The sequence below is a fragment of the Equus przewalskii genome, chromosome 13 (genome assembly GCF_037783145.1).
Source record: "Equus przewalskii isolate Varuska chromosome 13, EquPr2, whole genome shotgun sequence".
Lineage (NCBI taxonomy): Eukaryota > Metazoa > Chordata > Mammalia > Perissodactyla > Equidae > Equus > Equus przewalskii.
The window spans coordinates 8,272,282-8,298,421 of NC_091843.1; the positions used below are offsets into that span (position 1 = coordinate 8,272,282).

Here is a 26,140-nt window from a genome sequence, read left to right on the forward strand (position 1 = left end):
CTGGGAAGACAGATCACCCAGTAATTAAGAGAAGTCCCTTGGGTGCCCTGGTGGCAGCCTCCTGCTTAATGAGCCCAGGTGTGCCCTTGGCTGTGTAATCACAGGAAGGAGGCCCCTGGGGTCCCAGGGCTGGGGGTGGGGGTCTTTGATTCTCCTGATCCACCCCCATTTCAGCAGGTCCCAAACCCTCTCTAGGCTTCGCTTCCCTGTCTGTACCTGAGGGCCCTGGCTCGTGTCTGTCCACAGGGCCCCAGCTGGCATTTTGGACGGGACAGTCTTGGCTGTGTAGGAGGTGCGTGCCCCTGGCTCTCCCTCACTAAGTGGCAGGAGCACTCTGGTTCATTGTGACGACTGGCAGCCCCCATTCGTTTCCAAACACTTCCTGGGGCAGGTGGCACCAGCCTGGGTGAGGACCACCCAGAGGGTTCTCAGACCTAGAATTTGAGGGGTGAGCCCTGATCATGCCAGACCACGGGCTGGCCCAGCATGGGGTGGAGGGCTCAGGGGAGGAGGGGGCGTCAGAACGACCCCTTTTGCCTTTAATTGGCCTGGACTGTCTGGGAAAAGGCTCCTCTTATCTTGGGCTCTTTTGGTGGCTTAGAGTTAAGGGGACAGATGAGAGATTCTCATCTCTCAGTTCACTGCTTGTGTATGTGCATGCTCTGTAATGCATTTTACACGATGTATGTAATTTTCTGGTTATAAAAGTAATATATGATATTTATACATGTATGGAAAGATATGTACAATGATATTCATTTTAGCAATATTTGTAACAGCGAGAAATCAGAAATGATCCAATTTGCTCCACTAAAGGATTAGGTAAATAAGTTATGGTACCATCATATGGTAGAATCATCTTTACATTGTAGAAAATGGGAAATCTCTTGAAAAGATGTATATACATGCTGTGAAGGGGGGAAAACAAGTTGCAAAATAGTATGTTGAATCTGATTTCATTTTTTAAAAGCAAATTCATAAAAGTTACCACTTTTAGTTACATATATAATTTTTATTTATATAAATAAATACATCTGGAGCTATATGCAGCAAACTTGTGTTTGCTAGGATTGTGGAGACTTTTTAATCTGTAAATGAATTTTTGATAAGCAGCATTGCCTTGGTAATGAGAAAAATGTATATATATGAATGAGTATAGCGAGAGGCACAGTCCTGCAGACTGTTTGGAATAAGACCCACAAAGAAGGAAATTAAGTTCCCCCTAATCTTGCCAGGGTGCCCCACTGCCGGCTTCCTTGCAGGCTTTTTTCTGTGCACAGAAAGGGGGGACTACACAGTGGTGAAGAGCACAGACTTAGCATCACGTCCATCCTTAGAGCTGGGAGGCCATCCACAGGTTCCTTAATCTCTCTAAACTTCAGGTTCCTCGTGCGTACGATGGCCATAGTCATTTCCCTGCCCCAAAGGGTCCTGCATACAAAGGTTGCACCTGGGAATACGTATGCCGATGATCCACAGAACGATGACACGCGTGAGTCTCTGCCCGGAGCTCTGCGCCTGCTAAGTTCTCAGTAAATACTAGTTTTTATTAGAGAAACATTATTTTTTTTTAAGTTGGGACCATAGTATACAGTTTATCAGTCTGCTTTTTTTAAGTAATACCAGCCCATTTCCCCCATATCCTTAAATATTCCTCAGAAACATGATTATATTTTTCCTGCATTCCATCACCTGCACAGACCATAATTTGCCCATGAAACCCCTAAAGTTGGGAATTTGGGTTTCTTCTCCTGTTATTCTCTTAACAAATGCAGTGAAGAGCATGCCTGTTGGTGGATCTTTGAGTCTCTTCCTGTAATCATACCTGTAGGAGGAATTCTCAGAGTAGAGTATCGGGTGTGTGCACGGTTCAGGTTCACACCTGCCGCCCGTGTGCCCTTCAGGCTGGTTGCACGCGTTTCCACGCCCTCCCCTCCCCCAGCAGAACGGGAAGCGCTTTCACCACATCCTGGCTCCCGCTGGGTTTTACTTGAAAAAGAAAAAACAAAAACCCACAAACCCCAGAACTGCCGTATACATTTTAGCTTTTTAAACTCTTAAAAGGCGATGCATATTCTTTATCAGAAAGATTTTGAAGAATAAAAGTGTATAAAGTAAAAAATATAAGGCCCCCTCAGTGCACCGCCCCCACCCAGATCCCACTTCCAGGGAGGCGGTCATTAAGTTTGATGTGCAACTTTCCAGACCCTTTTCTGTGTTGTGGGTGTATGTGCCCACACAGTGTGCATGTGTCATTCGCTTAAGATACGACTGGAATCACGCTGTACGTTCTGTTACGTGCGTCGGTCAGTCGGCAGCATGTTCAGGGCAACGTGTTATGGACGAACTTCCAAGCTGGTTCATACAAATGTCGCTAAGGGCATCATAGTATTTCAGGGCGGGTGAACCCTAACTTAGCCAACCGGCCACCAACCAAGCTCTAGCAACAACTTAGGTTGTCTCCAATTTTTCACCCTTTCAAATAATGCTTTTGTGAGCTCCCATACATCTTATAAATCTGGTTTTGAGGATCTATTTCTAGAAACAGAATCGCTGTCAAACATATTTATTTATTGTCAAACAAACCTAGTGTTGTCATTTTTTCCTAAATATATGTCAGTTCAAGGCATTCTAGCAAATCTGTGTTCATTTATTCAGTTGTCCATTCAGTGACCCCGTTTGTTGAGTGCTTCATGTGCCAGATGTGGTGCCAGGGGTACAGCTATGGACAAAGCAGAGGTGGTCTCTTTCCTTGTGGAAATGATCGTTCGTGAAGGGAGGGGCCCTCCCTGCCTGCTGCCCTTGTCTCTGGTTCTTGTTTAAAGTGGGAGAAGGTGGCAGGGGGTTGGGGGACGTCTTTCCATCAGATGAGATTGCCTTGTGAAAACCCCCGTTGAATTGTCCAAGGGCAGCCGTCCGCCCGTCGGGGCCGCCCCTCATAAACTCCACTTAGGGAGCAGACGGTCGGGGCCACCCCTTCCCTGTGCCAGGGGAAGCCCGAGGTCCCAGGGCTGCAGGGAGGGGCCGGGCCCCTTCTTGTGGAGCAGAAGGGGAAGTAGCAGCTACCCAAAAAACTGGCTGGTGCTCAGGGAGGGCCCTGGGGACCAACTGTGTGTCATTGTGAAAGTCGGTGGTTTCTGCTTTTCCTCTTCCTCCTCAGAGAGGGACCAGCGGGCCAGGGTGGGGCTGGCAGTTCCAGTCACCCTCCTGGGGGCTTCACTGAGTCTGAGAGGCAGTCACTGTGTTCAGAAGATTTCCTGGGGTGACGTGTCAGCCATTGTTGGTGTTGGCAGGGGAGGTGGGGCCCAGGCTGACCCAGCAGGAAGGAGGCAGCCCGGCCCCCCATTCTTACCCAGGAGCCCCAGGGGGCAGTGACTTGCCCAGGCCACCTGGGCAGTCAGCAGCAGAACCAGGGCTTCACCTCTGTTTCTGGGTCTGCAGCTCCCCCTGCAGCGGCTGCTGGTCTCACCCTGGGAGGTGATAGCTGCCCCCTCCTTGCAGTGGCTGGACTGTCCCTCTGAGGGCTGCCATCAGCTGATGGAGCAACTTGTGCAATCAGCATTGGCTGGGCTCAGAGACCTCACAGTAACCCTGCAAAGTAGCTCTGCATTGTCACCACCCCAGTGTCACAGACGGGAAACCGAGGGTCAGAGGTTTGGGACTGTCCTGGCCCGGCCTGTCTCCCCGCTTACTTGCTTCCACCCGCCTCTGGCTGTGCCGCCCTGCCGCTCCCGGGGCCCTCCAGCCCATTGTTTCCTCTGCTGGGAAACCCTTCCCCCAGATCTGGACCTCCCGGCTGTTTCTGGGGGCCACCACCCAGCACTCCACACCCCTCTGCCCTGCCTTCTCCCTGTGGGCCCTTCTCACGCCCCAGAGTCCCCAAGAATCACGTGGGGTGTGCTGAGGGCCTGTTTCCACCACGGGAATAACAGGCTGCACAGGGGAGAAGATGCCCAGAACAGTGCCTGGCCCAGAGCAGACGTCCAGTTAGTGTTTGCTGGACCAGTGAATGGCTCGAGCGACTCAGCCTGACTTCTTCCAGGCCTCCCTCCCGCTCCCCGGCTCTCTGTGCTCAGCCCCCCGCAGACTCTCCCCCACACTGCACTCCCACCTTTCCAGCATTCTACGCAGTTATGAAGGGATCCTTGTTGGCGTTTATCTGATTGCTTTCTTGGTCCACCTCTCAACTGGGAGCTGCCCGAGGGCAGATGGAGTTGGCTCTTGGTCCTCATTGCAGCCTCCGCCCCTGGCTGGCTCCTGATGGCCTGTGAATACATAGACGCACGAACCCAGGAAACAGAAGCCTGGGGCCCAGCTCTGAGAGCGTTATGCTCCCTCCTGCTGTGAATTGTGAGTCAGACTGAAGCTCCTGAATACAGCAGCTGTCACCTGACGGGGTCTGGGCCCGCCCGCCCGCTCGCTTCAAGACCCGGCTCCGGCAGTCAGGACAGCTCTGCCGTTCCGCCAGAGGCTTCCAGTTACGCCTCACCTCCCCGCTTCTCCCGAGCTGTTTCTTCCTCCTGAGTTTAGTTTTTAATCAGATGACTGCCCCTGAAGACTGGGGAGAACCTGTCTTTGTCTCTTTTGCTGGATTCTTCTCTCAGCAGTGGGTGTGTGAAGCCTGGCGTGTGTTTCAAGATGCACCTTCCTTATATATTTTCTGTCAGTCCTGAAAGTCATACATGTTCATCGTAGCAAACTTACAAATTGAGAAAAGTACAAGGCGCTCACCTCGTCTCACCATCCGCAGACAGCCGTTTACGCAAGCTGGGGTATCCCTTCCAAGTCAGTTCAGTGTATATTTTTGCCCTTTTTGGGGAGAGGGGTATAATTCTGACCATACAATATCTTCAACTGTGCATCTCCCCCTTTTCCCACTTAACCTTATGATGTAAATATATAAATAAAATATTTTAATATTGCATTAAATATTAAATACATATTTAATGTTCCATATTGATATGTATTAATATGTATAATTCAGCATTGAAATATTGAATAAAAATACTTCAGATCCAGTTGTAATGAGTATAAAATACTGCACCGTGTGGGGTGTTTCACACTTTTCTTAATCTGTTTAGTCGTTTACCGTTTACCTTATCTTTCTTTCCTCTCCTCATTTCTTAGTTTCTCTTACTCTGTGTGTGCACATTTGATACACAATCTTAAATCCTTTTTGGAAAAGACAGGACATGTTATCTATGGTCTATAAGAAGCTTTAAAGGCACTGCCTCAGTTTTGCGCAGGGGCCGTGTCCTAGCCGCCCAGGCTCATCCGAGGTGCGATTGTTGCTGATGACGATCGCTCCCGGAGAGCTAAGCGATTCTGGTTGTTTTTAATTTGTCACTAGTACAGTGGCACTTTGATGAACATCCTTAGGCCTAATTTTTAAAATATTTAAGATGATTTCATTAGGGTAGATTCCTAGATTTGGAATTACTGGATCTGAAGAATATGGGTATTTTAAAGGTTTTTGTGATTTATTGCCAAACTGCTTTCCTAAAAGGCTCTTCGGCGTAGACTCTGGTTAGCAAGCAGGAGCGTCTCGAGGCGCTCTTACAGCAGTAGCTGTCTTGTAATGATCGCTCATTTGCCAGATAGAAAATGGCATCTGTTGGTTGACTTGGAACACATGTCTCTGAGTCCACATCACGGGCTCGTCCCCGAGGCTGTGGGTGGAGGAATGTCCATTGAATACCCTATCTGAGATTCTGTCTTGCAGCTGACTTTGGTGTATCTGCCAAGAATCTGAAGACTCTGCAGAAGCGAGATTCCTTCATCGGAACGCCTTACTGGTGAGTCGTGCGGCTTCTGCACATGGAATGGTGGACTGCGTGTCAAACCTCAGACTCCCCAAGGTGACCTCTGGCTGGGACAGAGGGAGAGCACAGAAGGCCAGGGCTCAGGGCAGCCTGCTGGGTCTGAGCCCCGTCTCCACCGCTTACTAGTCCTGTGACCTTCATCAAGTTGCCTAGCCTCCTAGTGCCTCAGTTTCCTCATCTGTAAAATCAGGGAGATGATACAGCACCTACTTACTGGGTTATTGTGGGGGATTAAATGGCCTGATGCACAGAGAAAATGCTCCATTAATAACAACTCAACTGGAGCCCCTAAAAAATGGTCCAGTTCTTGATTAATTCCACAAATACGGGTTGAATGCCCAGCATGGGGATGGGGCTGTGAAGACGAACAGTACCAGTTCACTTCCTCCCTTCGTGGCAAGTCTCCCTGGACTTCTCCAGTCCATCATGTTTCCTTCTTTTCTAAAACTATGGCTTTTTTAAAGACAAGCTCGCTCCCTCAGCTTCCCACCTGACTCCTTTCTGTTTTCCGGTGTGTGACTTCCCCTTAGAGTTAGGCCCTTGCTTGCTTATTACTCACCCTCTCTCTCTCTGTCTCTCTCTCTCTGCCCTTTTATTCCCCTTTCCCCTTTCCCCTTTCCCCCCCATCCCTTCTTTGCGCTGTTGTCTTCTCTCCACCCCTCCCGCCCCCGTTTCCTTCTGGGCACCTTCCCCTCGGCCCCACCCGCCCCCCAGGACTCTGTTCTGGATTGTGGCTGCCCTCTTGTGGTAGGCGTCGGGACTGCAGCGGGACGTGGCGGTGGAGCTGCTAGGAAGGCATCTGTGTGAAGACCGTCGTCAGGAAGACAGTGGGATGGAAAGTAGTGCAAATCCTGATTGGGGAGTGCTGCCAACCCCCGACCCGGACGTGTGCTGGTCCTTGAGCCTGAGTCTCTGAGAAGCGCCTGTGCAGGCCATGTTCTTAGCCCTCTGTTGTCCCTTGGTTGGTTCAGGATGGCCCCCGAGGTGGTGATGTGTGAGACCATGAAGGACACCCCGTATGACTACAAGGCTGACATCTGGTCCCTGGGCATCACTCTGATTGAGATGGCCCAGATCGAGCCCCCGCACCACGAGCTCAACCCCATGAGGGTCCTGCTCAAGATTGCCAAGTCGGACCCTCCCACGCTGCTCACCCCTTCCAAGTGGTAAGGAGCAAGGAGGCCTCCCTGAGGGTGTTTGCTGGACGGCCAGCGGACCCAGGACGCAGGGCAGGTGGGACTGGGGATGTGGAGTGCCAGGGCTGTCCTGTCACTGCCAGCCTCCAAAGTGGGGGTACAGTCAGGGCCTGGGGTCTGCAGGCCTTTCTGAGCTCCCAGGGCCCTCCACGCCTCCTCCTTCTGTCTGCTCTCCGCGCGGGCTGTCCGTCAGTCTGAATCAGCCAGATCCGCGCTGTGGGAAGGAGAACCCGAGTGAGCCCCAGCGGCCGTGCGGCACAGCCCCGGGCTGGCAGTGGGCTCGCACTGAAGCCCCAGCCCTGCCCGCTTCACTGCCCCTCGGATTTCCACGCGCCCGGCTGTACAGTCATGTCCGAGGCGAGAATGTCATCGTGAAGCCCCATCGCCTCCGCTGTTGGGCTCTGAAGGAACCCTTTGTCCTTTGAGGGGCGGGTCCGGGAAGCACACGACTCCCGGGAGCGGAGTCTGTGACACGGGGAGTTGCCTTGGCTCTTGCCGGGCTCAGAGCTCACTGCCACCTGCCCCCCCCCCCCCCCCCCAGGTCTTTAGAGTTCCGAGACTTCCTGAAGACAGCCCTGGACAAGAACCCAGAGACCCGGCCCAGCGCTGCGCAGCTCCTGGAGGTGAGTGGTTCCCGGCCGCGGGGTGGCTGCGCGCCCCCCGGCCCTGCCCTGCCTCTGGAGGCCGAAGATGGCTGAGATCACCCAGTACTGGAAGCTGGAGCCGTTCCTCCCGCAGCCCGGGGGACGGTGTGCACCACCATTTACTCATCCACCGACATTCCCTGGGCGCCTCTTGAATACCAGCTCTTGTGCTGGGCGGGGTGTGGTGAGGGAAGCCCCGCTGAGCCCTGTCCTCGTGGGGCTTATGTTCTAGTAGGGGGACAGGTGGCAGACGAGCAGATATGCGCACGTTAGAGGTGGCGATAGGGGGCGATGGAGAAAAATAAAAGCGCAGGGGACCGGCTTGGGAGGGGCTGCTGTTCTATAAAGGGAGGGTCCGGAAGGCTCTCTCTGAACAGACACCCAAGGGAGGCGCGGGAGCGAGCCCAGTGGTACCCGAGGGTGGAGCCAAAGGCCTGGACAGGAGCATGATTGGGGCAAGCAGGGGCACGCGGCCAGGTGGGGGAGCAGGGGTGAGGGAGGGGGGATAGAGAGGCGTGGGTGTGTCCACCCCCAGGGGTGCGGATGCGCTAGGAGGACGCGCAGGACTCCGCGTAAATCGCGCCGCTAACACTCACTCCATCGGAAGGATACAGAGACGGTGGCCTGTGGGGGGAGCAAGCGCGGGCCTCCGGGGTCCTCTCCCCGTGGAGTGACATGGGATGCACTTAGTTCCCCCCACGACGGGTTGGGACGGCCCGTGTGAAGTCTCCCAGGGCAGCCCATTAGTGTCCCGGGGCTTGTCCCCAGGCAGCCTCTGCATCGCGCGCGCTGACGTTGCAGGCGCAGAAGGCAGGCAGGTGTTCAGCCCGAACTGCGTTGTCTGCGCCCACAGGTCAGGCAGATGCGGCCCTCGTGCCGGTTCCCCGGTGGACCCTCCGGTGCCCCGGGCTTCCACAGGCCAGCCGGGAGCCAGCGTGGAGGCAGGCCTGCGGAGGAGAGCCAGGGCCTCGTGGGCCCAGGCCGGGACTGGGGCTTCGCCCTGGATGCGCAGGGCTCCCTGAGGGTTGGGAGTAGGGAGACCGCCTCTGACGTCCGCTTCCAAGGGTCCCTCTGGCTGCCGTGCGCGGAATCGGGGAGCCCAGCCGGCTGATGGCCGACGGCCGACTCTGAGCGTCTCCTTAGCTGGCTCTGTTGCCCAGGGGTGGGAGAGCGGAAGATGGTCTGCCTGAAGCTTCTTGAAACACTGGAGGTCGCTGTGGGCACCCTTTGCTGAGCTGAGCCTCGTGTTCTGAAAGCTGCACGCACCGCCTGCCCAGCTGTCCCCACGTGCCCGTGCCCCCACTGCCGATGGGAAAGGAGGAGGGAGCAGGCCTGGGTGGTGGGAGGGGCTGCCCCTTCACCACCTGTCCATGCTGGTCTTTCCACCTGTGCGGCAGCCTCTGACGTGCAGTAGGAGGAGAGGAGGAAGAGGCCACACCAAGCGCTCCAGTCTTTCTTTGTTTCTTTACGCTTTTCCCAAGTACCTACTGTGTGCCAGGTGCTGGGCCTGTGGTCGACATTCTGGGCTACAAGTGCGCCCCTCTGCAACGACAACACAGTGGTTGGAAAGTCCTGAGTTCAAATCCCAGCTGCACCCCTTACTGGCTGTGCAACCCTGGGCGAGTGACTTAACCTCTCTGAGACTTGATTCTTGCTCTAAAATGGGGACAATAGCCATGCCCCGCTTCCAGGGTTGTGAGGGTTGAGTGAGAAAGTACTGTAAAGCACGTAGTTTAACTGTTAAGCACTGTGCTCAATGAACGTTTGACTACTCGGCAGTCACGGTTGTTCCTTGTGGATTTCTGTGATGTGTTTGAAAGCGGGTGTCTGGAGTATCACAGCCCTCGTTTTCTGGGTGCCGTGGTTTGGAGGGGCAGCCTGGGGAGGCGGGGTGGGGGGGGCCCGTCAGAAGCAGAAGCTCTGAGCTGCTTGGGGCCGATTGTTTCCTGTGGCAGCACCTCCTGGCCTGATACATCCGGCCTCCAGGACATTCCGCCGCCGGGAAGAGACCAGCTGCCCTTCATCCCCACACGGCACCCCAGAGCCCCAGCCTGAGCCAGGAATTTCCGTTCTGTAGTTGGGAAACATGTCCTGCCGGAGGCTTCTTGGCATAAGACAGAAAGGGTGGGAGAAGAAAGGGGAGCTCTCTCGAGAGGCAGGAAGGCCCTGTCAGAGCTTAGGCTGCTGTCGGCTTTTTCCAGGTGCCCTCTTATCTCTCAGTTAGGGGGGCTGGAGAGTTAGGCCCCCTTAGGTTGGGGACCGAGGCCTCGAGCCGGGAAGTGGCTTGCCCCGGGTCACCTGGCTTTGAGTGACAAAGAGGCCCAGATCTTGACTTCCCAGCACCCCCTGCCATGCTCCCTCCTCGGCCCTCAGGTCTGCCTGCTTCTGGCAGGTTCCTCCTGGCCCCTCGTCTTTCCGCACATTTTGCCTCGAACTGACTGACACACGCCCTGGGTCTATGGTTCATTCATTTACTTGTGCAGATCTTCTTGTTCGGGACCGTGTCACGTCGTGATTAGCAACCCAGGCTCTGAAATCAGGCTTGCCCACCTGGAATCTGAGCCGTCCTCACTCTGTGCCTCAGTTTCCTCATCTGTAAGACGTGGATGGTGCTCACTTCACAGAATTGTGAGAGTGAATGAGATGCTCTGTGCAGTGTTTGGCATGACAGCTGTCACGCATCAGGTGCTCAGTGCACACTTGTTGAATTTGTTTTGAACCCGCCCCCCGCCCCCCCGCCCCGCACAGTCACAGCCTTCTTACCGAGATCGTCGGCACCTTCCACAAGTTGGACATCGTGGTCAGCTCAGGCCTCAGTGCTTGTCTTGCTGGACCCAGGGCAGCAGCCACAGCCGACCCTCGTCCTTCTCACTGGCAGCCCTTGACCTCCAGGTCTCCACGCCTAGTCACGCCCTCTCCGTCCCCTTCGCCTGCTCCTCTTTGCTCCATCTGATTAGCGTGGGGGTGCGCCAGGGCCTTCGCTGTGTCCCCTCACCATGATGACCTCATCCGGTTTGTACCAGCTCCCACGTTTGTGCCCTCCTCGCCCCAGATGCTCACATCCAGCTGTGTACTCCCCTCCCGCCTTGGATGTCCATGAGCATCTCAGACCTAACATATCCGCAACGGAGCGCCCTCAGCTTCCCCCAGATTCGCTCCGCCGATGGCTTTCCAGTCTTGGTCCATGCAACCCCACCCTTCCAGGGGTCAGGCCTGTACTGTGCAAGCATCCTGATCCCTCTGTCCCTGGCATGCTCAATATCCATTCTGTCAGAACATGCCCAGATCCTGACTGCTTCTCACCCTGCCGTTGTAACCCCGCAGCCAAGCCGCTGTCGTCTCTTACTTGGATCGTTGCCTCTCATGGGGCTCCCTGCCCTCCTTCAGTCGACTTTCAGCACAGCGGCCAGAGGGAACCTTTAAAACATGCATCAGCTCCTGTCCCTCCTGGTCCAAAGCCCCTTAATGGCTCCATCTCACTCGCAGTAAAATCCAGAGTCTCTAGGACCTGCCAGGGCCTGCGAGATCTGCTCACCTCGACCCCTCCCACCTCCTCTCTCCCTGTTCGCCAGCCACCCCGACCTCCTCGCTGTTCTTCCAGCACCCCAGGCACACTCGTGCCCCAGGGCCTTTGCACTGACTCTCTATGCTGCCTGGAATATTTTTCCCCCAGTCACCTCCAGGGTGTCTCTTCTTCATGCCACTGCTCAGGGGTCAGCTTCTCAGGGAGGCCTCCCCCAACTGGCTCATGTAAAACTGTGCACCTGCCACACCCCTATATTACTCTTTCTCCTTTTCCTGCCCGGCGTTTAATTTTCTATGGCACATAGTGTGGTTGTGGATCACTTACCTGTTTAAGTTTGTTGTTGATCTCCCTTCTCGGCACGTCAGCTCCCTGAGGACAGCAGTCTTGTCTGTTTTTGTCACTCCCGAGCATCCAGAATAGTGCCTGGTATGCAGAGGGTCCTCAGTGAGTATTTGTTAAATACGTTCACGTAAGCGTTACGTAACCCTTTCTCCATGCCAGGTGCTGTTCTAAACATTTAGCAAAGGTTAACTAGTTTACTCCTCACAACAACCCTATGAAGTAGGTACTATTCAGATCTCCATCGAACAGTTGATGAAACTGAGGCACAGAGAGGTTAAGTAGCCTGCATGAGGCCCACAGCTCGTAAGTGACGGAGTTGGGACTTTGGTCCTGGTTGTCTGGTCCCAAAGCCTGCTGTCTTGACCGCTCTGGTGAACTGCCTCTCTGAATGAATGAAGGAGAGGAAGAAGGAGGAGAGAAAGAGAGAGATGGAAGAAGGAAGGTGAGCAGGGAGCGAGGGAGGGTTGAAGAGAAGAAGCTGACACCTGCAAACGTGAAAGCTTTCGTAGGCCTTTTCTAAGGCCTGTCTGGAGTGTAGCGCCCTCCCCGCCCCTCCCCTCCATGGCTGATGGTTTCTAAGCACATGGAAACAGGCTCGGGTTCTTGGAAGAGATGTCTGCAGACGGCAGGAGAGGTCCTGGCCGGAGGGCAGTGCTGGTTGGCGAGTTGTGCGGCATCTTGAGGCTTCCCATAGTGACAGCCCCAAACAGCTTCTCCTCTTCCTGAGGGAGCAGCCGGCTGAGTTCCCCCCTGACCTGGGCCTTCCGCGGGGGTGCCTGAGAACCTTTCCGGGGCCCCGTGTGCCCAGACCAGCCCATCCCCGTACGGGCAGACAGCGTGCTGGGCCGTGGGGAAGGCGCCCGCCCTCCCGTGCAGGCTTTGTCTCTCTGACGGGCCTGGCACTTTGCGGCTGGGGAGATGTCTTTCTGTACAGATCCCTGGAGGTAACGGGGCTGACGCAGTGGGGGAAGTGGCTGTGCCTCATGTCCCAGAGCAGTTTACAAGATGGTGTTCCAGGCCTGATCAGCCACAGGAGGGCCTGCCCTGTGTGCCTGCCCCGCTTGCCCAGGGATTCCAAGAGCCCTGCTCACTTGCCCCTCCATCAAAGGCTTTCTTCCCTGTGGATTGCCCCTCCACTGCCTGGGGACCCTGGGGTGCTCCAGGGAGGCAGTGGAGCAGATGGTTCAGCCTCAAGGAAGCGAGGCTCCTGGCCTGGCTGAAGAGCCACTGATTTGGTCGACACGTGGTGAGCCCTGACGAAAACCTGGTGTTGCCAGTAGCCTGTGCTTGTGGTATTTGTTCCTGCCACATCTGCTTCCGCCACTGAAGAGAAGTGTCCGGTGGCTCCTGGCTTAAGTTCACATGTGTGAGGTTGCACAGCGTGAAGCTCAGCAGCCTTTGGCATTTGTTTCTCACCCTCGGTTCCAGAAGCTGTGCTCTCTGGGGATGCGGGAGGGAATAGGGATAGCTGGGAGTGCAAGACTGGTGCCTTAAAGGCTTCTCTGATTGTGACTCTGCTGGTGGTGGTGGTGGTGGTGGTGGTGATGGTGGTGGTGGTGGTGATGATGTGGTGATGGTGGGGTGGTGGTGATGTGGTGGTGGTGGTGGTGATGTGGTGATGGTGGTGGTGATGATGGTGTTCGTGATGCTGCTGCTGGTGGCAGTGATGATAGTGGTGACGATGGTGGTGATGGAGGGGATGCAGTATTGATGATGATGTCGGTGATAGCTACCATGGTTTGAGCACTTACTATAATGCTCAGCACAACCATACTATTATTCCCAGTATGCAGATGAGCAAACTGAGGCTCAGAGAGGTTGAGGGACTTGCCCGAGTTGGTGGTGGAAGCGGGATTTTATCCCAGGTAGACTGGCCCTAGAGTCTTGAGCCAGTACTCTTAACTGCTATACTCTCTTGCCTCCCACGATTAGTAAACCCTAATTAAGGGTCCCACTCAAGACTTTGGAGCCACACAGCAGCCAGAGTTACACCTTTAAAGCGTAACTGTTAATATCACTGCTCTGCTGCAGCCCTCCGGTGGCTTCTGGGAGTAAAGTCTCAGCTTCTCACCAAGGCCCAGGGCCCTGCGTGTACCACTCCGTCCTTCCTCCAGCAGCTCCGCCCCTCTCCTCTGCCACAAGTTCCACCACCCTGGCTTTCTAGCCGTTAACAGATGAAAGTGATTTGTAGTGGACCTGTCAGTTGCGAATGTGATTTCAAGGTGCTAGAAAATTTATTCTCTTTAGTCATTTGCATTCTTCCCTGCAATCTTGTTGACACTGTTCCTCTGCTAAGTTTTCTGACAGTAAAAACAATGAATTTCATCAGAGCCTTGCTGTAAATTTCAATAAGCACGTTCCAACTTAATGACACCCCTTCCTCAGCGTTCCTTCTGCGCGGCCCTGGGTGAGTGTGGCGTCCTGAGGTGTCCACCACCCCTGTGCACACCCTGTGCTGGGGATCAGACGCCAGAGGACAGACTTCCTGCAGGGCGATGCCCATGCTGATTTGACATCCGCTGAGGCCTTAACAGCTTTGGTGTTTTGCAAGCTGCATGAAGGAGCCTTCGCTTTGAAAGATGTGACATTTCTGGGCTGGCCCGGTGGTGCAGCGGTTAAGTGCACACATTCTGCTTCGGCGCCCCGGGGTTCACCAGTTGGGATCCCGGGTGTGGACACGGCACTGCTTGGCAAGCCATGCTGTGGTAGGCGTCCCACATATAAAGTAGAAGAAGATGGGCACGGATGTTAGCTCAGGGCTAGTCTTCCTCAGCAAAAAGAGGAGGATTGGCAGTAGATGTTAGCTCAGGGCTGATCTTCCCCCCCCAAAAAAGATGCGACATTTCTGTAAACACCTGGGAATAGAACACAGACCACTCCGCCTCGAGATTGTGCAAACCCACACGTCCACCCAAAGACGGAGACGAGCTTGTTCGTAGCAGCTTTATTTATAGTTGCCAAAAACAAGAAACAGCACATATGTCCGTCAGCAGCTGAGTGAAGAAACAAACTGTGACAGATTCACACAGTAGAATCCTGCACGGGAATAAGAAAGGAACTATTGTCTCATACACACGACAGCTCAGATGCGTCTCACAGTTCCAGCCATAGTCCCATGGTTGTGTGAAAAAAACCCACCACCGAAGACTACGTCCTGTATGGTTCTGTTCGTGTGAAGGTAAAGAGCAGGCAAAACCAGTCTCTGGAGCTGGCAGCTATGAGGAGAGGGGTTGACTGCAAGGGACACAAGGACCCTTCCAAGGGGAAGGAATGTTCCGTGTCTTGCGGGGGCAGTGGTTCCACTGGGTGTATATGTATGGAGAAGGTCACTGAGCTTAATGACTTGTGAACTTTACTGTGTGTAAGTAATCCCTCAATAAAGTATATATATCAACAGTATATTATTTTAAAACCATGTGTTAAAACCTTTTTAAAGGAAGATAGACAAATATGCAAACCTCCCCACATGTTGCTTCGGCTCCTGCTTTGGGCTAAGCACTTCCATGTGCATTAGCTCATTTCATCCTCATGACTTCCCTGTGAGTTTTGCATTGTTGCTGGCGAGGGGCCTGCAGCTCAGAGAAGGAAAGTGACATGCTCGGTGTCACACAGCCGGTGAGTGGCAGAGCCGGGATTTGCCCTCGTTCCATCACACACAGGACTTTCTGAGCGGCCTGGGGGGTCTCTCTACCAAGCTCACGTTCATATTTTGCTCAGGGATGCTGCTGGCCTTCTCTGCCTGGAGGATGGCCTCTCCCCGGCCGTTACCTGCCCCTCCTGCACCCCCCAGCCCAGAGTGGTTCTAATCCAGGTGTGTCTTGCCCCCTCAGCATCCCTTTGTCAGCAGTGTCACCAGTAACAAGGCTCTGCGGGAGCTGGTGGCTGAGGCCAAGGCCGAAGTGATGGAGGAGATCGAAGATGGCCGGGATGAGGGGGAAGAAGAGGACTCCGTGGACGCCGTCTCGGTAAGGCCCGGAGAGCAGGCGCTCGGCGGGGCGGGATGCCCGCGGCCGCGGCTGGTGTGGGAGGAGGCCTGGGAGGTGTAGGAGGATTCCTCTGTTTCTCCCCAGCTTAGAAGTGTAGGCTCCCACACTACAGGTTACGTAAGACGGCAGGCGGGCCAGGGCAAGGCAGCGGGGCCTGTTGGCCAGATCGGGTCCATTTTCAGGAGGGACCAGAGTCTCGGTTTTCACATGAGATCTTCCAGTTTTAGAAGTTGGTAGCTGACGCTCCTCCAAGCCGTTTTCCTGTTGTGGCTCACAGACAAAATGAGAATGTTTTGGCATACTGTGGGATAAATGCAGATAAAGGCTGCAGGTGATCAGAGGCGACAGGCGGAGGGGCTCCGGCCACCCCAGGCCCTGTCTGGCTGCCCTGGGTGAGCCCCATGTCTTGGCATGTTCGTAACCCGTCTGCAGCTTCAGCACTTGGCTGACTGAATTTAAATTAAAGCTAATTTAAAGTATTTTAAAACATTTGAGCCAAGCAGAACATGTGTGTGGGCCGGATTCTGTCCTGAGCTGCTGGTTTTGGATCCCTGGTCTAGCCATTTGTGGGGGTCTCTTCCAGAGGGGGAGACTTGCTGTCTGGAAGGTGCTGTGGACATGGTGAGGCGGGGGCTGGACTTGTCCGTTGGGGGTGGACAATACGGCGCTTTCTCAAGTTTCCGTCAGGCCTGGGAGGAGCCTGAGGCTGGGGTGATCCTCGCCAGGAGCGAGAAGGGACACCCTGAGGAGGACAAGGGGAATCAGCACAGTAACCACAGCTGTTAGTACTGAGTCTGCTGAGTGCTGGGTGCTCTGTGCCTCTGACGGAGGAGAACAAGGCTCCATTTTACAGATGGGAAAGCTGAGGTCCGGGCAGGGAGGTGGCTGGCTGAGCTGATAGGCGGCAGGGCCAAGTGTGGGCCTGGAGTAGGAGAACCCAGGTGGGAGAGGGCGGCCACGTGTCTGGGGCCTGGCTCCAGGAGGAGGCAGCAGCCAGCGAGGCTGGGGAGGGAGGCAGAAAGCAGTCCTGGGTCTGCACAGGCAGGAGGCTCGTCCTTGTCGTGAGAGCCGTGGGAGCCATTGAGGGTTTCAGGCAGGGGCTGGGTGTTGGTGAGGGGACGCCAGGATCGATCTGAATTTTTGAACCATCGTTCTGGGTGTTGAACAGAAGGTGAATTAGAGTTGCTCCTGGAAGCTTCTGTATCCAAGGTTGAAAACCAGCAGCCCTTAGTGCTTAGTGTGATTCCGTTAATACCAAGTTTAAAACCACGCAGACTAGCCATGACACCAGCGAGGGAAGGCAGGGCAGTGATCATGTCAAGGGGAGGGATGGGCACAGTGGGGTCCCGGGTGGCCCGGGGCTCCACTCCTGACTGGAAGGGGGCTCCGTGGGTGCTCACTTTATTCATTAAACTGAACATTTGTGTTTCACCCACAGAAGCGGGTGTGTGTTTCACCATAGTAACATTTTCAGTACTTCCCACCCCCTAACAGCTCTAAAAAACCAAACGAAACTTCAAAAACTTAGTGGCCAATAGGCCGAATCCAGCCCCTGGACAGATTTGGTTTGGCCTTTATGCAATTTTTTAAAAAAATTTGAATTAGTTGGCATCTAAAAATCAGGAAATGTCACATGAAAATCCACATTCCAGCTTGTCTTAAAAAAGTGGCAGATCTGTCCCCAAAGGACCCATTTTCCCACATTGTCACCATTGGCTAGAGCAGAGTAGCCACTGCCCCCTTTAAACAGAGCATGAGCTGTCCAGCTCGCCACAGTTGCCTCCACTCCCAGGAGGAATAACAGGTATTAAATGAAGCTAAGATTAAAGATAATCAGGAGATGCCGATTCCTCAAAACAAGTAGTAATGTTATTATAGGTTAGGCAGTAGGGAGTGGTGAGGACTGTGGCTTACCTACTCTTAGCTTCCTGCGCCTGGTCCACGTCACCTTGTGGGTGTCTGACCTTCCAGCCCCTCTGTCTCTCTGACTCTTGTCTTGGATGTACAGTAGCATGGCCTTGACTGTCTTTTTTTCCCTAGCCTCTGGGGAACCACTCTCGGGACTCTTCTGAGGTGAGTCAGCTGAGCCTCAATGCTGACAACCTTCTCAAAGAATCATCTCTCACCCCACTGCCACCCAGCCAGCCTCAGGACAGTGTGGATGGACCCAGCCAGCCCTCTGGGGACGGATCCCTCCAAACCACTAGCCCCCCGGAGGTGGCGCCTGGAAATGAGAATGGCCTAGCGGTGCCTGTGCTCCTCCGAAAGTCCCGACCAGTGTCAATGGATGCCAGGATTCAGGTGTCCGAGGAGAAGCAAGCCGTCGACCAGGGTGGGGACCGCAGTCTGGCAGCCATCAGGCCACAGAAAGCAAGCCAGAGCCGTCCCAACAGCAGTGCCCTGGAGACCTTGGTCGACAGTAAGCTGGCCAACGGCAGCCTGGAGCTGCCCGCCCAGCCAGGCCCGTCCAAGAGGGACTCGGACTGCGGCAGCCTGTCCACCTCTGAGAGCGTGGACTACAGCACCTCTCTCTCCGCTGACCTGTCCCTGAACAGGGAGTCCGGCTCTCTGTCCATCAAGGTAAGGCCACTTCTGGTGCCACAGGCCAGCAGCAGGGGCTGCAGGGTGCTCTGTGCCCACTTCTGGTTTTGAAAGCGTTTAGTGGCTGCCTCCCATTCTGAGTGGTCTTAGTTCGGAGCTCGTAGTTTGACTCAGTTTTATCTCCAAAATATCTGAGTTCAGTCTGGGATTTAGTCACTTCGGGTAGTTGGTTCAGGTTTAAATTTCAGTTTGGGTTTCCGTTTAAATTGGGTTTGGTCAAAGGTAGAATTTGGGAGAGAGAATTCTAGAAGTGGAAGTTCTCTTATTTGGGAGTCAGCCATGTGGTCCAGCTGTCGACTATGCATTCAGTTAAAGGGAGTGAGCTCTAGGCTCTCTCCTGGCTCGGTGACCTTCCTGGAGGGGGTGACATTGTCAATGACAGCAGCCACCGCGCTTGAGGGCTCAGCTTGAGGCCAGCTCTGCAAAATGCTTTAAAAAAAACAAACCAAGGAGGCTCCTTCGTGATCCCATTGGAGGCTTGGGTGGGCAGTGGAGAGCTGGTGGGCCCCAGACTCTGCGCTCTGAACCCATTGTGCTTCTGCCTGCCAGTGGGAGCTGTGGCTTCCTCCTCCTCGGCCGGCTGGGAGGGAGGGGCCGACCCTTCCCCTGCTCGCTGGATAAATCGCATGATGTTCTTGAACTCACCATTGGTGGCCTGACTAGGCCACACTGAGGGCCTTGTCCCCACCAAGGCTGTTTTAGGGAATCTAGTCTATCTTTTAGTTTTTTCCTTCCATCGTTTGCTCAGTGAGAAATACAGCAGAGTCTCACAAAGACTTGCTGAGTGAAGGGGAGTGGAAGGAGGAGAAGCAGCTGGCTGGTGCCATGACCCGCTTCGGGGACAGAAAGGGAGCGCGGTTCTAACCGGTCCCGGGACAGGTGGGGGCAGCAGCAGGGCCCATCATCTCCCTTAGGACAGACGTCCTGTCCCTTCCCTTCTTGAAAAGACAGTAAGAGGGAAAAAAGAAGGTAATTTTCTCTTTTTAAACAGAGGCCCACCCACCCCGAGCAGCGTCCCCCGCCTCTCCCCTGGGCTGTTAACATTCCTTTGCTGGCTGAAGGGCAGCGAGTCAAGGAACACGGCTGTTCTGATAGGAGTCCACTGCTGCGTCAGCGTGCTGACGTGACTGGGAGCCTGTTGGCTGGGGGACAGAAGGCCTGTGCCCAGGAGCAGTTCTAGTGCGGGGCTGCAGGGCCAGAGCAGACTCGGAGGGGGAGGCTCCTGCCGCGGCGCCCTGGCTCTCGCTCTGGGCTGGCAGGCCGGGCTGGGCCACAGCTGGAAGGCAGGCCTGGGAAGCCCTCGAGAGGTCAGAGGGGGACATGCTGATGGCCCCAGTGCAGGCCCTCAGGAGGTCGGGACGAGAGCTTTCTGAGTATATGTGGATGCCTCTGAGAGCCCTGGCAGTACTCTGAGCTGTGTGATTCTTCACAGGAAAAGATAAAGATTACGCTCATCTCATGGTGGCCTCCTGTGGGGTTCAGGTCAGATCAGGTTTGGGGGCCAAATAGGTTACGAACTTCAGTTTTCCGGGCTCGCTGGATTTTGGCATCGTGGATAAGAGGTTGTGGTCTGTAATAGTAAGAAATAAATACCAAGTATTGAACACTTGCCATGAGCCGGGGGCTGTGCCGTGAGCCCCCCCCCCCCGCAACACATTCTCTCATTAAATCTTCGTAACCTCCCTAGGGGAACAAGTACTGTTGTTCTCCTCTGACAAGATGAGGAAGCTGAGGCTCGAACAGGACAAGGGACTTGCTCGGGGTCACAGAACCAGTAGGTGGTAGAGGGAGGATTGGAACCCAGCTCTTTCCGATGCCCCAGACTGTGTGTGCGAGAGGGTTGGCAGCTAGGCAGGGGAGGGCATCAGTGTCTGAAGGCCAAGATCAGGGAGAGGAGAGGGGATGAGCTCAGACACTCAGGCCCCCAGGTTGAGAAGCTTGACACAAGAAAGGGATCATGGACAGCCGCCTCCTGCCTGGACGAGGCTGAGGCTGTGGGACTGGAGGGCTGTGGGCCACACGCCCTGTGTCACCCAAGGATTCTAAGCTAAAATGCTGAGCTTTGCCTCATTATTTTCCCCTGCCAGGACTCAAGGCTGCACAATAAAACCCTTAAGAGGACACGAAAGTTTGTGGTGGATGGCGTGGAGGTGAGCATCACCACCTCCAAGATCATCAGTGAAGACGAGAAGAAGGACGAGGAGATGAGATTTCTCAGGCAAGCCTGGAAAGGGCCGCTGGTGGCAGTAACAGGGTTGGGGTCTGGTGAGAGGAATGCACTTATGACCTTTTGGTGAGAGAGCTATCTGTCTACAGCATGAAGTGGTGGATCAAGGAGGCAAAAGGAAACTGGTTTTGCTTGAGATCCTGCACTTCCCCTTCCACGCATGCATCCACCCATGCATCCATCCATGCATCTGTCCATCCATCCACCTATCCATCCATCAAACCTTTCATCCATCCATGCATCCGCCCATCCATCGGCCTGTCCATCCATCCATCCATCCACCCATACCTCCATGCATCCACCCATGTATCCACCCATGCATCCACCCATCCCTCCATCCTTGCGTCTGCCCATCCATCTTCCTATCCATCTATCCATCCATCCACCCTTCCATCCATCCACCCACCCACCCACACATCCATTCATCCATCCATCCCTCCATCCACCCATCCCTCCATTCATCTAGCTACCCAGCTACCCATGTATCTACCCACCCACGAGGTTGGAGGGCATGGTGGTGACCCAGATGGTTGAGGCCATTGCCTTTGTAGAATGTATACTTAATGGGCCAACACACAATACACAAGATAATTCCCAGCTGTGGTATACACTGTGAAGGAAGTAATGGCTGATATGATAGCGAGTGCTGGGCCGGAGCGGGACACTGCTTGGTGGGAAACCTCGGAGTGGAGCCTGCAGGGTGAGAGGAGCCAGCCGTAAGAGAGCTGGGGGAGCACAGAGGGCACTGCAAGGCTGGGGCCTGAGGAGTGACCACTTGGCTTGTTTAGGGAACTGAGAGCACTGGGCTGGAGCGCGGAGCGTGAGGGCAGGGCGAGAGAATGGGGTACAGTCCACAGGGGTCCACAGGGCCCAGGTCACATAGGCCTGTGGGCTGGAGTGGAGGAGTGGATTTTATCCCAGGCACAGCGGAAGGGGACACCTGGAGAGTGACCGCTCTAATATCTCTTTTGAAAGATGGCTCTGGCTGCTGGACGAGTCTTGGCTGGAAAGGCGCAAGACCAACACAGGGAGACAGGGAGGCCCCGTCCAGGACAGGGCTGGACAGAGGAAAGAAGTTGTAAGGTTCAACATGCATTTTGGAGGCAAAACCCGTGAAACCAGGAGGGATTGGAGTAGAGAGGAGGGTGCGATTCTAAGCTACTTGCTAGAACCATCTTTGCACTGTTAAGATGCCCAGGCCCCCTACCAGCCTCCTTAGGGAGGGGACCCTATTGCTGCCACTTTGTAAATGAGGAGCCGGTGTTTCTTGGCAGGTCAGTTACTGCCCCAGGTCACCCAGGCGAGCAGGGTGGAGCTGAGGTTCTAACCAGGTCTGTCAGCGTGAGGATTCTCCCAGGGGGCTGTGGGCGTGGGGTGGGGGCTCAGCAGTCAGGGAGGCCTTGGAGCCACGGAGCTCCCTTGGGGCCAGGCCTTTGCAGGCCAAATTCATTATTGGTTGGAGAACATTTCTAGAACATCAAACACGTTCATATTTTTTTAGAAGCACAAATATTCCAAAGCCAAATAGAAGCAGTTTGGGATGCTCTGGGGCACTTCTCCCCGCTAGGAGCCAGGGGGACGAGAGGCAGACTTTCATGGTGGTGTTTCTGCGTTCGGGCATATGTGTACACACACTCGCACACTGCTCCTCATCTGTGTGGGTTGGGGCGGCTCGGGGTGGGGGATGGTCGCTCTCGGTGGATGACACCACCTTCTGTTCTAATGGTCACCTGGAAGGTGATCTGTACTCTTCAAGCCTCAGACCTCAAGGGCTGGGGTTCCTTTCCGTCGTCCCGCCTCTGGGCAGTTCAGGTTCCTGGGGTTGAATTCCATGTCCACCACACTCCATCTAGAGGCAACGCCCTCTGGCCCTGGCGCTGGGGCCCCGCCCTCCTCCTGCGCAGAGGCACTGATTCTGCTCAGGTTTGAAAGGTGAGACTCAGCTGAGGTGGAGGAGAGGTGCGCTCCAAGAATGAGGCTTTGCTTGGTTGCCCACTGTGGTCGAGGTCCGAGTGTCCTGCAACCCCGGCCCGGCTGCAGGGGTGTGGAAGGCTCTGGTCATTCCCCTGCTGGCCCAGCCCTGGTCAGAGCTGGATCAGAGCATTTCTGGAGGATCAGGTCACATGCAGGCTTTTGAGTCATGTGACAGAATAGTCGCTCTCCCAGATTGAGGCTGCCAGGTCCGAGTTCTCTCTGGTTTCTCTAAAGTCGCTGGTGCCGGTTCTTTCCTTCTAGAGACGTCCGCCTGTCTCTGCCTGCCTTCCCCGTGAGAACTCGGGGTCAGGGAGGCTGGGACCTGGCAGCTCACCTTCTTTCTGTCTCCCTCTGTTTGTTATTTTGTCGCTTGTTCTCTAAGCCTCAATTTCTCTTGGGCGAGGAGTTCCATTTCTTTGTAAACACTCTAGAAAATCGCCTCTTCCCTTCTCACTTCCCAAAGAGCAGAGGCTCGTACGGAAGCTGCTCTCCGTGGCTGTGGAAGGTGTCTCTGGCATTTCCCAGAACCTGGGCAGCCTTTGCCTCTTCCTGCTCGCTATCGTTTGAGCAGCTACCACTTAGGGAGCGTTTGCCCCGTGCCAGGCAGGCTCTGCGGGTTCCATCTCCTTTAACCCTCAGAGAGCCTGAGGCAGAGAGATTATCTGCCCCATTTTACAGGTGCGGGAGCAGAGGCCTGTGAAGACTGGGGGCGCCCAGCTGGAAACCGGCAGGGCTGAGATTCAAACAAGGTCCCTCTCTCCCCAGGGAGCGTGCGGCCTCTCCTCCTGCAGCTGTTGGCAGGCACTTGGAGGCTGGACTAGAATAGGACAGAGGCCTCTTGGACCCCAATCCCGAGGGGCTGCCAGGGAGCCGCTGATTTACAGTCAGGGGCCCAAGTTCTTTCTGCATCATTTATGATACTTATCAATTTTTAATAGAGTCACTTGAGGGTTTATCCCACCAATATTTTTGCTGTGAGTCTATACAGACCCATATTGCCAATGTATATGTTATAGAATTAAGGTACATTATGTGGTTTAGGGCAAGTTTTTATGATGTTTATATTTGAAATAGGTGATACAATGTCATGGTTCAAAATTCAAAACAAAAAGAAGGGGGTAAACAGTGAAAAACCTCCCCCCCTCCCTCTCCTGCCAGGTGTCCAGTTCTCCTCCCTGTGTTAATGTTTTCTGGTGTGATGCTTCCAGAACTAGGAGAGTGAACACACGCACACACACGTGGACACACACATATCGTCTTTTTTTTCACCCAGATGGTAGGTAGCATAACAGACCCACATGTCGACATCCTGCTGTTTTCAGTTAGACATCATTCCATATCTCTCCGTAAAGAATGGTTACATTTTTAATAGATATTTTTCCATGTAGTTAAATATTTTCTAAAACTTATTTTAATGGTTATATAAAGTTACATCAGATTGGATATATCAATTTATTTAATTAGACCTGTATTGATGGACGTTTAAGTCCTTTCCAATTTTGTACTATTATGAGTAACATTGTTACAACTATCCTTATTTGGTTGTGTTGTGTATCTATGAATATTTCTTTAGAATCCATATCTCGAAGTGGAGCTCCTATGTCAGAAGGCATAAACTTATTGCCAAGTTGTCCTCCAGAAATGTACCAATTTAGACCTGTCAGCAGATTGTGAAAGTATGAATTTCCCGTATACTCTTGCCTATTTAGTTAATGAAAATAGTATGTCTTTTTAATTTGCATTTCATTTCCAAATAGCTGATTTCTTTTTATCTTTTGTTTCATGTTTGTTCATGTTCTGTATCACTTTTTAAAATTAGGATAGTCCTGTTTTTCTTATTGATTTGTAAGTACTCTTTGTATATTAAAATTACTGTTTGTCAGTAAATGTCAAATGAAGCCTGAGTTCTGCTCGTGCCTCTGCCCCAGACCCGTGTGATGGTGCTCCACGATCCAGCCTTCAGTGTCTCTAGCTAGGAGTTTTGTGATCCCTGATGCCGCTTTCTGACTGAAATGTCCATATCTGTTAACCCTTCAGGCGCCAGGAACTCCGAGAGCTTCGGTTGCTCCAGAAAGAAGAGCATCGGAACCAGACCCAGCTGAGCAGCAAGCATGAGCTGCAGCTGGAGCAGATGCACAAACGTTTTGAACAAGAAATCAACGTGAGTGTCAGAAAAGATGGGTCCTGCAGGGCTCCTTGCCTCCTTGTCTTCTTAAAGCAGAAGCTGCAGACAGGGGATGATTGGGAGTGGAGAGTAATTCACAGAGGCCCAGTGCCTGTGGTTTCCCGACTCATTAGGCATTGACTTGTAAAGACAGAATCAACATGAAGGTCACGGTGCTCCTCCGTGTCACACGGGAGGATCTCTAGAGGGAAGTTCACCTCTGTTGAGCACCATGCAAGCACCTTGCAAGATAGATGGTCTCGTCTCCCCTTTGCACATGAGGAACCAGAGACTCAGAGAGGTTAAGTGACTTGTCCCAGGTCACACTGCAGAGGTGGTGGAGCTGGGATTCAAGCCCAGGTCTGAGGACAAGCTCTGGGCTCTCCCCCTCCTGCTTTCTACCTCCCTCCAAAATATAAAGTAACTGCTGAATTTCCCTTTCTGCTCCTTCCAGGCCAAGAAGAAGTTCTTTGACGTGGAGCTAGAGAACCTGGAGCGTCAGCAAAAGCAGCAAGTGGAGAAGATGGAGCAAGACCATGCCGTGCGCCGCCGGGACGAGGCCAAGCGGATCCGCCTGGAGCAGGAGCGGGACTACGCCAGGTTTCAGGAGCAGCTCAAACTGATGAAGAAGGAGGTGCGTATGTGGGGGGCAGAGGCAGGGCGTCCAAGAGTGCTAGGATCCTCTCAGTTGCAAGTGATGGAAACCCCAGCTCCGCCTCACCTCAACAACAGAGGGAACTCTGGGGAGCTCGTGCCCCTGAGAAGGTCACGTCCAGGGATGTCTGCATCTTTGTGCTCCAGCTGTGCCATTAGAGCTCAACTTCTCCATCGTTTGGGCTCTGCTTTCCTCTGTGTTGACCTGGCTCCAGGCAGGCCCTCGCCATGTGGTCCCCGGCGGCTTCCTATCCTCCCTGCTTAGCGACCTCAGGTGAAAGAGAGCAGGAGAGAGGAGGGGTGACGGCCCAGGGGAATTTGAGATGCTGTCACCGGAAGCGGGCGTGAGTGCTGGGTGGGCAAACACACGTGTCCTCTATGCCCTGTCCTCTCTTCTCCCAGAATAGCAGTCCCCCGGTTTGGACTCACGAGCTGCTTCTTCTTTCCCCACCCACCTGGAAGGGGAAGGGGGAGGTGGCAAAGAGGCAGATGGTCCTGAGACAAGGGCAGGAGGCGTATCTTGCAGCCTGCCATGGGCAAGGGCATCTGGGTCCCAAAGAGCAGCCCATGCCTCCCTCTGTGGAGCCCAACACCTGGGGGCTGGGCATGCTTTCTCTCCTAGACTCTCAGGAGGAGGGAGGGAGCAGCAGGTGGAAGCCCCGAGGGCAGGTGTACCAGTCCAGGCCCTTGTCATCTCCAGATGGGAGCGGTGGGTGGACAGCCTCTAAGTGGTCCACGGGGCTGGGGGCCTCGGAACCCAGCTGCCTGACTTTATCATGCTTGGCATGACATTTGGTGTACCCACTGGGCCTCAGGCACTGCCTGTGGGAGCAGGGCCGGGCTGGGTGAGACAAGTGAGGCACTCACCTCGGGCACAAAATTTAAGGGGGCCGGAAAACTCAGTAACGAAGATAGATGGTATTTTAATGAAATGTTTAAAGTAAAAATGAGGGGCCGGCCCTGTGGCTGAGTGATTAAGTTCACATGCTCCGCTCAGCGGGCCA

General features: G+C 54.1%; 1 protein-coding gene across 2 annotated transcripts in view; it reads left to right on the forward strand.

Annotated features, from left to right (window-relative positions):
* Positions 1–26,140, forward strand: part of STK10 (serine/threonine kinase 10) — a 107,640-nt gene that overhangs the window by 58,239 nt on the left and 23,261 nt on the right. For both annotated transcript variants that reach the window (XM_070570325.1, XM_070570326.1), the window contains exons 5-12: positions 5,723–5,795; positions 6,794–6,988; positions 7,560–7,641; positions 15,361–15,495; positions 17,557–18,096; positions 20,205–20,335; positions 24,356–24,479; positions 24,937–25,116. In XM_070570325.1, the coding sequence (XP_070426426.1) occupies positions 5,723–5,795; positions 6,794–6,988; positions 7,560–7,641; positions 15,361–15,495; positions 17,557–18,096; positions 20,205–20,335; positions 24,356–24,479; positions 24,937–25,116 (1,460 nt within the window). The remainder of the gene's footprint in view (positions 1–5,722; positions 5,796–6,793; positions 6,989–7,559; positions 7,642–15,360; positions 15,496–17,556; positions 18,097–20,204; positions 20,336–24,355; positions 24,480–24,936; positions 25,117–26,140) is intronic.